General features: G+C 43.7%; 1 protein-coding gene across 4 annotated transcripts in view; it reads right to left on the reverse strand.

Annotated features, from left to right (window-relative positions):
• FBN1 (fibrillin 1) overlaps positions 1–14,336 on the reverse strand; it is a 217,779-nt gene that overhangs the window by 81,046 nt on the left and 122,397 nt on the right. For all 4 annotated transcript variants that reach the window (XM_082198198.1, XM_082198199.1, XM_082198200.1 and 1 more), the window contains 8 exons: positions 13,565–13,690; positions 12,140–12,259; positions 10,574–10,711; positions 7,556–7,606; positions 4,468–4,593; positions 2,734–2,961; positions 1,017–1,142; positions 659–787 (listed from right to left, as the gene is read on the reverse strand). In XM_082198198.1, the coding sequence (XP_082054324.1) occupies positions 659–787; positions 1,017–1,142; positions 2,734–2,961; positions 4,468–4,593; positions 7,556–7,606; positions 10,574–10,711; positions 12,140–12,259; positions 13,565–13,690 (1,044 nt within the window). The remainder of the gene's footprint in view (positions 1–658; positions 788–1,016; positions 1,143–2,733; positions 2,962–4,467; positions 4,594–7,555; positions 7,607–10,573; positions 10,712–12,139; positions 12,260–13,564; positions 13,691–14,336) is intronic.

The following is a 14,336-nucleotide window of genomic DNA, read 5'->3' on the forward strand; positions in this document are numbered from 1 at the left end:
TTTTACACCTATAATACCTTCAGAAACTATCATAGCTCAAGGTGATATCATGTAGTATTATAAAATCTGTTACTAATCAGAGCTAATCGCAATGTGGGGGGAGAGGAGAGATAATGCTGAAATATTGAGGATAAGCTAAAAGAAACTCTAGACTTTGTGAGCTGGCATTATTAAAAGCCATCAATTTCGTATTGGGGGTGAAACCAAAGCTCTCACTTACGGACCAGCCTTTGATCCAAGCAAAATAACAATGCTTGCTTTTCATTATTTTAAAATGAAAAGTCCCGAGCACAAAACCCTATGAATCCATATTGTGCTGGGATAACAATCTTTGGAGTGGATTCAGAATAAGAACTAGCATCTTTTTAACCACACTCTATTCCCCAACCCAACTTTTGAACTTTGGTGGTTCAAGAAAAACTCCCAAGATCCAACTGAGCTGGCTATTTTGCAAATCCAAACCAGCCTGAATTCCCTCATTAAATTTAGGAAACAAAGACTTTGGATGCCTAAAGTGACACTTCTTCCCCACACCCTGCTTTTTCACAATTGTTCCAAAAAAAATGGAGTCCAGATGCAAACCAGCAGTTACTGGAACAACAATGACCTCATAAGGTTTGGTGAGCGCCCCAATGCAAATATGCCTTGAGTAACATACCCATGCAGTTTTTCATCATCATAAATCCACTTTCATAGCCTTCAAAGCATTCACAGTGGAAATCTCCAGGGGTGTTGACACAGAGTCCTTGGCCACACAGATCAGGGGAGATGCGGCATTCATCAATATCTGCCATTTCAAACAAAACCAAGTTATTTCAAATGCAAACATATGAATTTTAATGGTCAACCAATATTTTATTTTTATTGTATTTAACAAAATGTGCATATCGCTTGCTTGTAATAAAACCTCAAAAATGCACTGAAATCAATAAAACACATATTTTGGATGTGCAAGTTGGAGTATTACATTTACATTTTCAGCCACTACTGAACACAATGAAAACTAAGGAATTTACCTGTACAGTTCCTCTCTTCAGAATCAAGTGCAAACCCACTGTCACATTTACAACGGAAACTGCCAATGGTGTTTCTGCATTTTCCATAGGTGCAAAGGCTTGGAATCATTTTGCATTCATTGATATCTAAGACAGAGACATAGCCATTGTAAAAAGCAGTAGTTAAATCTGGTTAATTCTCATTTCCCGAGAATGGCATCAGTGAAGCCCAGGTATAAATGACCAGGTTCAAAGTCTTTTAACAGTTGCAGTTCACGGAATGCAATGCCCACATCTGAGTGTTCAAATTACAGAAGTTGTTCACACTCCTGTAACACTTCTGTGCATATGAAGCTGAACTCCCATTCATTTGATGCTACAAAGCGTATTACATTTTCTTTATTTCTTCTGTGTCTGTGGTAGAAACAGGTTTTATGCTCTGTACCTCTGATCACTAGCAGTGATGCCTGACTAGATTCTCAGCAATTAGCACACCTCTTACTGAGTATTATTTTAATCTATGACCATGAGGGCAAGACTCATAGACTGCCACCCAAAACACAATTAACTAGGTAGCAGATCTCATTGAATACAATGGGACTTCTGACTAAACATTCACTGGATTGTACTAGCAGCGACCTTCCCCCCTCTTTTTGCCTCATGTCTAACATCCCTTCAGGTCATATCCACCACCTCTTCTAGGAATTCTTCTTGAATGATTTGCTAATTCAATTAATTCAGTGAGGGAAGTTAATATCCACGGTGGTCACAATTACTGGTTCTTTAAAGCATTTATTAGCAGCTAAAGAATTCTAATAACATTCCATCTTTATAAAAGAGTGCATTAACACTCATTCCAGATCAACACTCCTCTTTCAGGCCACAGGGAAGCCATTATTCACAGACCCCTCATCCTTCACCCTGATTATTCCCAATTCTCTTCCAGCTCCCAGACATGTTGAGCTCTACAAATACAGGTCCAGGAGGACCACAAGCAAACCCACTGCAACAAGCAAGAATACACATGCTTCCCTTAAAGGTAAAGGGACCCCTGACCATTAGGTCCAGTCATGACCGACTCTGGGGTTGTGGTGCTCATCTCGCTTTATTGGCCGAGGGAGCCAGCGTACAGCTTCCAGGTCATGTGGTCAGCATGACTAAGCCACTTCTGGCAAACCAGAGCAGGGCACGGAAACGCTATTTACCTTCCCACCGGAGCGGTACCTATTTATCTACTTGCACTTTGACGTGTTTTCGAACTGCTAGGTTGGCAGGAGCAGGGACCGAGCAACGGGAGCTCACCCCGTTGCGGGGATTCGAACCGCCGACCTTCTGATCAGCAAGTGCTAGGCTCTGTGGTTTAGCCCACAGTACCACCCACGTCCCTGTGCTTCCCTTACTTCCATGTAAATTATGGGGTTGTAAAGGAAAGTCAGTATCTGTGCTTGGTGTTTCTTCCCATGCCCAGCTACTCTATACACAAGGAAGGAAGGCAGAAGCAGCAATACACAAAGGTACAAAAGCCACTGTGCCATGGTCATGTTGCTCAAGGAACACTACCCCCGGTAGTGTTACATCTGTGTTGCAGCTCTTGGATGAGAAGCACGTGGTCTGGAACTTCACTAAACCCAGATTCCTGCCCATGTTGTGCGAGTTTACTCGGAGAAAGGAAAGAAGGAGTAACTAAATAAATCAGTTCCTCGGAACATTTTCCAGTACTGTCCGTGGCTTTGCATACCTTTGAAAAATGGCTTTCCGTTTATAATCTCTCCTCTGGTAGAAAACCCAGGTCCTCTTGGGCAAAGGGCTTCATATTCAGGTGTTCCCTTCTCAGGGCATTCATCACATTCGGGGCCCCAGGCTGCACCAACAGAACAGCAGCAGGCATCCTGGCGATGCCGCCCTCCTATTGGTTTTGTGCAGTCTTCGTCATCGTGATCCAAGTAGCACGACTCCAAGCGGATATCTGTTGAGGGTGGTTTTTTTAGAAAGCCATCAATAGATGGAAAATAAGCTGTTGCAGCATCAGCGCAGCAGAGCCCAACCACTAAGGAAATGTTACAACACGGAAACCCAGCCTAATACTCAGTGTCATATGGAGAGAGAAACAGGGAGTCCATATAAGGCAGAATGCCCTGGAGGGATGTCTCCATTTTCCTTCCACCATGGGATCCCTCTTCATAGAGGCTGAACCACACAGTGATACAAGTATGTCACCCTTTCAGCATGACAGTCTTCCCTTTCTAGTATTTTCCTTTTCTCATGGGAGGAAATAGCTGCCATCGACCGTACTGAAAAAGCAAATGGGTGCACTCAACGGCAGCCATGGCTGTACCCAGTGTCCTGTGTCTACAAGTGGTTGGGTTCTCATGCAAGTGGAAGGGTGCGTAATAATGTTGCACAACAGACGGATCCAATACAACAGTTGCCCCATTGCACAACGGACTGTGTCATCTATTATACAACAGAGCAACCAGCAGAACAATTCCACCACTAAGTGACTTTAACACTGGATACAACCCACAAGGCCTGCCTTCTACCCCAATGGAACCCAGTTTCCTAAGGCTGAGTGGGGTTTCCCTTTCATCTTTCCCTTCCAAAATCCTCGCCTGGTGGGCAATGGGACCCCGGGGAGGCAAGTATCACATTCCAAGAACCCTCGGGATGCACTGCTAGGCGTGTTCAAAATGAAATGCACTCATCACGTGGCTTCATAGAACCCAGCAGTCAAGGGGTCCCCTAGAAGGCCAGCATGTCATTCAAGATTTGACATCTTTCCGCAGGGCCTGCAAGACGGAGCTGTTCTGCCCAGCCTTTGGGCTAGACTAAGCCTAAACACACACACCCCATTCATTCATTCATTCATTTATTTATTTATTTTTATTTTGATGGAACCCCTTATATGGGATTTGTATATAAATTTTCCCTCGGCTCTTTTTGCTGACCCATGTAGGACCAGCATGGATAGTTGGCCCCGGTGAATATTTGACGTTTTCTCCCCTCATGGCTTTGATCTATAGGCTACCACTAAAACAAGGCTGCATTTTAAGCTGCATTTTAAACTGTATTCTAACTTATATTTTAATCAACCGTTTTTGTTTTTAATGTTTTTACTGTATTTATATTCAGTGTTAGCTGCCCTGAGCCCGGTCTTGGCCGGGGATGGCGGGGTATTATTATTATTATTATTATTATTATTGACACATTCAAGCCATTAAAAAGCCATTGAGGACTCAAAGCAGGGCAGATGGGGGGAGTGGATGGCCACATTTGGCCCCAAGTGTGCGGGCCCCCACCCATCGGTCTTTTCCTTATATCTGTGATTACAAAATAATTGTCCCAGGGGAGTATTCTCTGGTTTGCAGAAGAGAATGAATATGTCCCTGCCCAAGCTGAAATCCTGACTAAGCTTTGGAGCCCAGGGTTTCATTCACAGCCTACTAGTTTGGAGCAAAGGTCCTCTCATGCTTACCAATACATCTCCGTCCAGTTGCATCCAGAGTCATACCACTGGGACATTGGCAGACAAAGGATCCCATAGTATTTTCACACCGTCCATTTGTGCACACTCCAAGGAACACTTCACACTCATTGATATCTATTTAAACAAAAAGCCGGAAACGCATGCTTTAAAAATGTCTACAAGGCAGAGGAGTGCAATACTTCCATCATACTAAACAGTCTCTTCAAGCATGACAATAACATATTAATTTTGGTTTTGAAGCAGTACATTTTGGTTAGAAGTGGCTTGATCCAGCTATATCCAAAGCCAAAGGGAAACCGCAAGCCTTACTCTATGGGCTGGGGGCTGCACCGTCTCTAAGCAGACTGATTCACAGAGGCAGGAGGAGAATCAGAAAACGTGGGACAGCGGGCACCCCAAGAACCTATGGAACATTCGCATGTGGAAATGATTTGCCTTTCAAGAACTTTAAAATTAACCACGTTTTCCCATAGTTAGAATTAACTTCATTTCCCTGCTTCTAAGGGATTGCTTTGTCTTAAAAAACAAACGTCAACCACAGTAGACAGAAGGTTGCGGGTGGCCACAGGAAGGATAACAATTAAAAAAGAAAAAGATTAAGTAAGGAAGAGCTTCATTATTGGACACAGTGACTCTGGAGGAAGAAAGCATAGGAAGTTGCCTTATACTGAGTCAGACTGGTGGTATCAGAGATTGAAACTGGAACCTTTAGCATGCAAAGCAAATTGCCTAGCACTGAGCTATGGCCATTTTCCATTCTGCAGTCAAAGGTACCAAGGTTGATAGATAATGACATGGTCAGGTGCTGCGTAACCAAGCCATTGGGATGATGGTGAAATAGTTTTGTTTTTTAAAAAATAAAAGCTTAGGTAATAGTAGAGTTGTTGACTTTTCAACCCACCACTATAATTTTAATGACAGATATTAGCAAGGGACAATACAAACAAGCAGGTTGAAAGCACTACCTGTTGCTCCATCAAGCTGCTGTTAAAAGAACAACAGCAGGACAAGTCAAGTTTGGTTTTTTTGCACAGCAGGCAAGCCATAGGAACCGGCAGCCTCAAGGGAAGATCTTCTTGAATCGCCTCCTCTGAAAAAATGCTTAAACTGATTGAAATTCTATGGGGTTCCATCCACACGTCAGAAAGTAGTGGAAAGTGAATCGGATATATTTGGGTGCTGGAAAATATTCTGGATCGATCAATATGAAATTACTGCAAGTTATATGTGAGAAAATCCTGTGGCCACTATCTTGGAAAAATAACTTTCCATCTCTCAGCACTCAAACATGTTCTTGTGATTTGGAATAGGTGGGGCAACATCTCTCTTGAGATCATATAAGCTATGTACAGTGGATCTGTGGTAGAAACGTTTCCAAGATATTTGGTAATTATTTGGAGAGAGAGAGAGAGAAGGGACAAGTTTGAGGGAGGGAGATAAATTTGTTCCTCCTTGCTTTTTTAAAAAATAAAATAAAAGCTATTACAAGACACATATGGGAATAATTTGTTTTTCAAATATTCCAGCTGCTCTGTCATGTCAGGTTGCACTAGTCACCATGACCCAATACAGTATGAAACCATTGGAACTTCGAGAAGAGGAATAATGGGCAAGATTCTTGCTGTCATTTAGATACCTTGTGCTCAACCAGTAGCTATGGGTACTCATCACAGTCTCCAACAGTGATGGCGCAAGTAAGGGAAAGGTGCCATAGGTCAGGACAAAGAGCTCCACCAAAGGGGAAGACATCATGGAGGAGACATGTATACAGCATCTCTTTAACTGCCTTAGACACCCACCTCTCATCACAGCTGATGGAAGGGGGTCTGGGCTTAATCCTGCTGGGCACTGCTTTGAGGGACATGCTAGCAAAGCAGACCGCTACAAAGAGCAGTACAGAAGCCTCCACTCATCAGCTGGTGAGTGGAGAGTTCAATCCTGTGGGAAATGCACTGGCAAAGCAGAGCCCTAGCCCTAGCCCACAGGGCAACCTTGACAGGTGGATGGGACAACCCACCTTTTCAGTCACCTGAGATGAGTGGTGCTACCCACCTGACAAATTCGCCCTGTGGGGTGCAGGGAATTAAAGTTCTGGCTTGCTGGACCATACAAGGTTCCCCACCAGCACCTTCTTAGCCTTTGTCATGACTGCTTTCCATGCCTTTATCACATCGGTCTTTTTATCAGTTCACTTCTTCAGTGAGCATTTCCGCTTCATCTCCTATTCCCCAACCGCTGGTGTAACTGCCATGGGACCTTGTTCACCTTGATGGCTTCTCCTAGATCCCAGTGCATATCTGTTTTTCATAGATCTCAAGGGTTATTTGCCAGCTCTCCCCCACTTCTCTCCCCAACTCCCAGTGCAGTAATACTTTCATATCACATGCATTAGGCGAAGGGCAGTCTACAGCCTGATTCTATGTGTGCGTGCAAACCATTGGTCACACAACACACCCTAGATATTTTTGCAGCCCTAGGTGTCACACCACAACTTCTCACATCAAACCCTTCTCCTCTGAAGCTATTTGAGAAATGGATGGTTGCTACTCTTGCAGGAAGAGAGGGGCACAGAGGTGTGCATGATCACATCTTTATGGAAATTGCATGGCCATCAGTTTCATTTCCAGTTCCATGAATTAACATGCTAGTATTCATTGATGTCAATGGGGTTTAAGCAGCCTTTGTAAACCTGAAAAGTTTCTAAGTAGGGTTGTGTGTTGCAGGTCCTGTACCATGCATGCAAAAGAATATGAGGATCATGCACATGGGCATATACAAGTCCCAACAACCAGCTGATTGCTGGAGCTCCCATAGCTCCATGAGTGGCGTTATGCCCAATGATCATCTGCATGGACAAAACCAGGTAATTGCAGCGTTAGGCTGCCCACCTGTCAAATTTGGTTCACAGGAGAGCTGGACAAGATAAGGATCCTGCCTACCAGGCCAGATCTAATTCCTCATCCAAGCTCTAAAGATTTGTTAGACACTGTGATCTTCCGTAGCAATGTGAGAAATGGCACTGGAATTTTTTGTTTCTCCACTAACATGTTTCCAGTTCCAGAGCAATAATACATACCTTCACACTGTGTTCCTCTTACCCTGGAGAATCCCCTCGGACAGTTTGGATCTATAAAAGAGAAGCAAAGAACATTGTAGTCCAAAGCTCAAATTTCTTTCACTGAACATGAAACTGCATCTGAGACACAGATCAGACCTCTTCTGCATGGAAACTTCCAAAATAACAACAATTAAATGAGCAATAACAGTTAAAGGAAGGGGCTGCAGCATGAATAAGGGACACAACAGTGATTCTTAGTGCAATATTAAGCATATATACTCATAAGTATGTCTCACTTTGTTCTCTTTTGACAATTAGTGCTCTAATAAAAAGTTAAGACTAAACCCACTTATTACACAGTATTTATGTGGTATGTTTGCTTAAGGCCCCTTTGTACATTACAAAATTATCATGTATGCAATGTATATGTTAGGGGTAATGTAAGTTGAGCAGGTAATGTGTATAACAACCTGTCATGGTACACATCCACCCATGGAAAACTGTGCACACTTCCTGGATAAATATACATAATCTCCCACTAGTCTTTGGGAATGTGCAAGACCACTGGAGTCCCTTCCAACTCTACAAATCCTACGAATATTCTACATTCTGCAGCCATTCTGCATAATGTGCACCATTCCCTCTTCCTGGAGAGATTATGTGCACATTTTCTGCAAGGCCTGTTGAATGTGCCCAAGGGCTGGTTGTTAGGCACATTTAACCACTTGACTTACATTACCCTTAACATATTGCTGTAAGTTTTGTTTGCCAGAGTTTGTGGGTGCAAGGTACCCATAATTTCCAGTTTTAGTAACTGTTAGAATTTATTCTAGGTTTAGGGAGTTGAATTGCAAACACTGAACTCCCAGATCCAGTAGGGGTTCAAGCTGTAAATAACACAGGACATCTTCCTCATGAGGTAATCTCCTGAAGATGGCCGAGTCATTAATCTAACAAAAAATGAGCCATCAAGACATTCGGTGCCAGACAGCAAGGAGGGAGGGGGGAGCCCTTTCTCCAGCTGTGTGTTAGTGGACAGAGACAAAAATGGTTTAAAATTTCCATTTGGATTATGTAGGCTAGAGAGGAATAGTTTCACTGGGCTAGTGGCAACAAGGAGGAAGAAGGAGAACGAAGAGCACCATGTAGGCTCAGGGGAACAGGTGGTAATAAAGAGACAGCGACCACTGCTTGGCAGGAGGTTGGACTCGATGGCCCTTGTGGTCTCTTCCAACTCTATAATTCTATGATTCTATACGACTGATTTCTCTGTTCTTAGACCCAAGTCTGCTGCACCTATGGGAGAAGCAAGTGAGCCTCTTGGAGTATAATGTGTTGAATTTCTCCATCTAGACTCAGGCTGTATATATGTGTAAATAAACCATGTATCATAAAGACACCACAGTCTCCACTTTGCCTCATCATCCAAAAGAAAACACGGGCCCTGGGTAAAGCATGCCTGCAACCTCTGGAATCTCACATCGTTTGTGAAGATTGAGGTGGTCTGCAACAATATATACTAAATATTGCAGTGTGTTCTGTAAAGTGTGACAGTAATGCACATCCCCTTTTAATCACGATTAATATAATCATGCTAGGAATTAATGTAGACCATTAGAGAGATCTGTCTCAATCAAGCTGCAGTTTAAGCAATCGAGTTGAGCCACTAAAATGAAAGAGGCAGAGCTGGAAGGTTCCAAGCTTCCTAGTACTTTCCTGCTAAACAAACATTTGTAAAACGCTTTGAGGTGTTTTACAGACAAGCAGTGTATAAGTTTTATGAAATAAATAATGCATTTAGCATGCACTATATCAGGCTACGGTCACAACAACATCTGACCCAGACTCTTATGGGATCTTCCAAGGGGGATATTAAAGCACCCAGGGTTTCTTGGAAGATGATCAATAGCAGAAAACAAGCTTTATTGAAAGACAGCCCAACATTACCATACTTCTCCAGAAATGTGCAGCTGCAAGAGGGTGTGATTTAGGATGCACACTCAGTTCAAACAGATCAATAGTGCCCTGCATGAAGTATAGTAAATAAAGGGTAAAGGGTAAAGGGTAAAGGGACCCCTGACCATTAGGTCCAGTTGTGACCAACTCTGGGGTTGCGCGCACATCTCGCTTTATTGGCCGAGGGAGCTGGCGTTTGTCCGCAGACAGCTTCTGGGTCATGTGGCCAGCATGACTAAGCCGCTTCTGGCGAACCAGAGCAGCACATGGAAACGGCGTTTACTTTCCCGCCAGAGCAGTACCTATTTATCTACTTGCACTTTGTGCTTTCGAACTGCTAGGTTGGCAGAAGCTGGGACCGAACAATGGGAGCTCACCCCATCGCGGGGATTCGAACCGCCGACCTTCTGATCGGCAAGTCCTAGGCTCTGTGGTTTAACCCACAACGCCACCCGCGTCCATGAAGTATAGTATATGTACCCAAACTCCTCTGGAATGTACCTGGGTTCCATGATAAGCAGACATTCCAGGGACTGAGACAGATGAGCTGATCAGAAAAGGGTACTTCATCAGCAGAAAGTTTCAGGAAGAGTCAGCATTTCTGATGAGGCATATGCTGGGGTTCTAGTTGCATACCCTCACCCGGCAATCCTTCCTTCTAAACCAAGATTTCTTGGGTGATTTTGCCAGAGTTCATAATCAAAGTGTTAAGAATACTAACTTGTGCAGTTCATAATGCTCAGGTACATCCCACTCACCCCCAAAAGACTTATCTGAAAAAGCTTGTAAAAACAATTCTGAAACCAGCAGACAGGAGCAAAGCCATCATTAGATGCACTGCTGACTTTTAAGTGATGAGGGGAAGATAGTCTGTGTAAGCTCAAAGCCATTACCGCTATCATATTTTCTAGGGCTTTGTCATGTCATGAAAGTGAGGGCTCAGCTTGAACCCGGCAAATGATCATCCAACTGCCGCCCCCCCCTTTAAAACACCCAGAGGTGATTTTGCCCTTTCTATTGGATGCTTTCTTCTAATGCTCCAAATAATAATCTGCCAAGGACACAGCAAAATGGTCTTACCTCGTTCACATGGAACACAGGGACTACCCCAAGCAGCACCCAGCGAGGAACAACACTGAGATTTCAGAGTGGCCCCATTGATATTGACCTCACACCTGCCGTTCACTATGGTCTGCCAACACGTGCCTTTAACAGTCTCTGCAAAGGTAAATAAAAATAAAATAAGATGTTGCCATTTAGCAATGTATCATGTATGACTATTCAAATATCTTTACCCAGGGTGAGTGAATACTCATGAAAACTAACTCCGTTATCCTCATAAAAACCAACCCAGGAAGAAAGGTCAAGCTGGTGCCAAACATTTTCCTCTGCTTTCCTTTGGACTACATCAGCAAGACAGAGATAGGGGTCTTGTCATCTGGGCAGCCCAAGACCTCCATGCACACTGACCAGGCTTGCACCCTGGGGAGTTCACTTCACCCTCCAGTCTTTTAGTCTGGAGCTTCCTTATTGCTTTTGAGAATATAAAATCAGCTCCTGTCTTCAGAGCCATCTTTCCCATAGGGCTTAGTGGTGCCCCATAGGGCTTAGTGGCCTCTCAGGGGCGCCCCAGCAAGCGGGGGGAGCCTCATAGCTTTGCTGGCGGCCTCCCCTTCCCCTGAACGCCTGTCAGCTGCGCCCCGTCAACCATATGGGTGGCAGGCGTGCAGCTTGCCTCCCAAGCCTCCGCGGGAGAAGAGCAATCCCCGCAGAGGATTAGGATGTAAGCTGCGCCCCGCCAACTATATGGCTGGTGGGTACGCAGCTTCCCTCCCAAGCCTCTGCAGGGATTGCTCTCCCACAGCAGTATGGGGGAGAGTTGCGCCACCTCCATGGCTGGCAGTGGCTTCTCCCCCTCCACACTATCCAGTGGCGTAGTGTGGGTTGTCAGCACCCGGGGCAAGGCAAGTAATTTGTGCCCCCTAACCCGTGGATTTGCACCCCCTAACCTGTGGATTTGCGCACCCTAACCCCCAGATGTTGCACCCGGTGGGGCCAGCCCCCCCTACGCTACGCCACTGACACTATCTATGGTAATTTGGGGGCACTGGGCGGATATTTGCACTGCAGCGCCGCATCTGCTAAAGACGGCCCTGTCTGTCTGTCTTTTGGCATCTTCCTCCCGTACTACAGGCAGGATGCCTCTGAATACCAGCTGCTGGGGATTATGACAAGGAGTCTGTTATTTCACTCAGGTCTACCTGTGGGTTGCTAGACTAGGGGGACCTTTGGCCTGATGCTACCACATCCAGCTACCTGCCATCTATTCCCAAACCACAGCAACTTTATAAAGTTGCCACCTCTTCTCCTTCCAGCTCAGAATGTCAGGTCAGTCTTTCATTATCTGCTGATTCACTACAATACCTCCTCTACAATTTTTAATGCAATGTGAAAGGATACTCTATAGACACTTTTTAATATGCTCAAGTAAGCAGTGAAGCAATGATTGAAATACCCTTAAATTTATTTCACTTTTATTTCATGGTTATTCTCAAAAGCTTCCTGAAAACTGAATAAGATATATGTATGTCAATTATAAGAAAAATATTTTCTAGCCAATAAAGACAGCTCAGAAGAAGAAATTACCAATGCAGATGGTTTTTGTTGGATCCAAAGTACTTTCAGGGGAACATTCACAGGCAAAAGAGCCAGGAATATTTTTGCACACGCCATTAATACAGGGGCTGGATTCACACTCATCAATATCTAGAAGAGAAACAGTGAGAATTAGTGACCAGCAAAGCTTCAGATTGCTCCTTTCTGTCTGGTCATCTAGAAACAAAAGGATTCTCTTGCTGAATCAGAGATTTGTAGATTTGTAGATTGTGGCTATGAATCCACAATCCACCTGTGGCAAACCCACCCATAGGATGACAGATCACTGATCCCAAAATTTTCTGCCTTTGGAATGTATTTGTCTCCTGCACCCTCAAGCCGCATTTATTTATTTCACAACATTTGATTCTAAGGAAACTTCTAGGCGGTTTATAAAAATATAAAAGCATTAAAATGATCAATAAAAGACAATTAAAAGCTGATATTCAAAAACATTCAAAAATGATCAAATGTAGCAAGAAGAAATCAAAACACATGCCAGCACTCGATGTGCGTGTATAGACTTGCTTACACAAAAAAGTTTTAAGCAGGTGCCAAAAAGAATACAGCAAAGGCAAAGGCTTCTGCCTGGTGTCAATAGGCAGGGAATTCCAAAGTGCAGGTGCTGACATACTAAAATATTGATTTCTTACAAGTGCAGAACAAGTATTGTGCGGTTCCGGTAGGAGTTACAGTTCTGCAAATTGAAGTGAGCATACATGAGGGTAAGGTAATCCTGCAAGTAAAATGATCCCATTGCTCCAATTTACAGTATAGGTTTCAACTTGTACTTAGGGTAGCCTGAAAACGCAGAAGCACTATGCACATGCCAAGGTACACGTAGGACCAAGGTACCTGTGTACTATAAAAAATAACCCTATAAATTCAAACTTTACTTTATGCGTACAGTAAAAATGCAAATCTATGCACTCTTCACACACAGTCCACTGCCTACCCCAAAGTTTCAAGGGACCTTGCTTTAGTCGTTCCAGCAACAATCCTACAAGGCTGATCACAGCTGTTCTCATTTAAAACTGGGGAGCCAAGGCTGAAGGACAGCAATGTGCTCATTGGTGCCCACTGAGTCCAACAGTCCTCTGGGATGTGAAACCAGATCTTCCCATTCCCCGGGATCACTGAACACCTAGCTGCAGCTAAATTCCCACCCGAAATATCCTTTGGGAATGCAGATTATATATCCCCACCCCCGAGTGTAATACACAAAGTCAAAAGTCTCATGGCATACTTATAAAAATACAACAGTTCCAGTCTGCCTTAAATGGAATTCATCCCTAATGTTGGCAAATAAGCCCACATTTTATTTGATCCAAATATAACTCCAGAGATAGGGTGATTTAAAAAAAATAATACCTGATGCTCAGAATAGCTATAACAAAAAGGGATGTTTTCAATTACCTTCACATGTTTGTTGATCAGGCTTGTATACATATCCCTTGGGGCATGTGCAAGTGAAGCTTCCAGGGGTGTTTCTGCATTGTCCATTGTCACAAAGCAGCGGGTTCAAGGAGCACTCATCGATGTCTGCAAAAACAATTAAGAGTGTCATCAGAGAGACTAAATAAGATTTTGTTCTCATGGGAAGCCATAAAAGAAAACTTTTTTTTTTTTTTACAAGCAGATATGTTTCACTGATGGGCATGTTTCCCTTTGTTCTGTAAGAGAAAGTTGAATATTAAATCACCGGAAAAGGAACAAGTATCAGGACTTTTAGTGGCTTACAGCACTAGTTCCCCAACTTCCCACCTCTGGCAGGAAAATTTGTATCTCCCTGTAACGAAAAGCAGCAACAAGAAACTCTGTGCCATCAAAAGGGAATTGCATAATAAGTGTATTTTTCTTTTTCCAATGTCATCACGCTTTCTAATACCATGTGGATGATATGCAATCATTGGGTCAGTTGAACACTGGAATATAGTCTTCCCAAGGCCAAATCAATCTCTGCCCCCTATCAAAGTAGGATGTTTATAGTTCCACCTGAAAAGGTGGGGGATGGCATTCTACTCCACTTCAGGCACCAAGTTTAAATTAAATGGAACATATGGTTCTCTTCAGTCTACACCACCCTGTTTGCTGTTGGATTCCAAGTCCCATCAGACCCAGTCAGCACGCCCCACAGTCAAGGATGGCAGGAGTTGCAAGTCAAAAACATCTGGAGGGCCAAAGGTTC

Source organism: Podarcis vaucheri (genome assembly GCF_965113315.1).
Source record: "Podarcis vaucheri genome assembly, chromosome: 14".
Lineage (NCBI taxonomy): Eukaryota > Metazoa > Chordata > Lepidosauria > Squamata > Lacertidae > Podarcis > Podarcis vaucheri.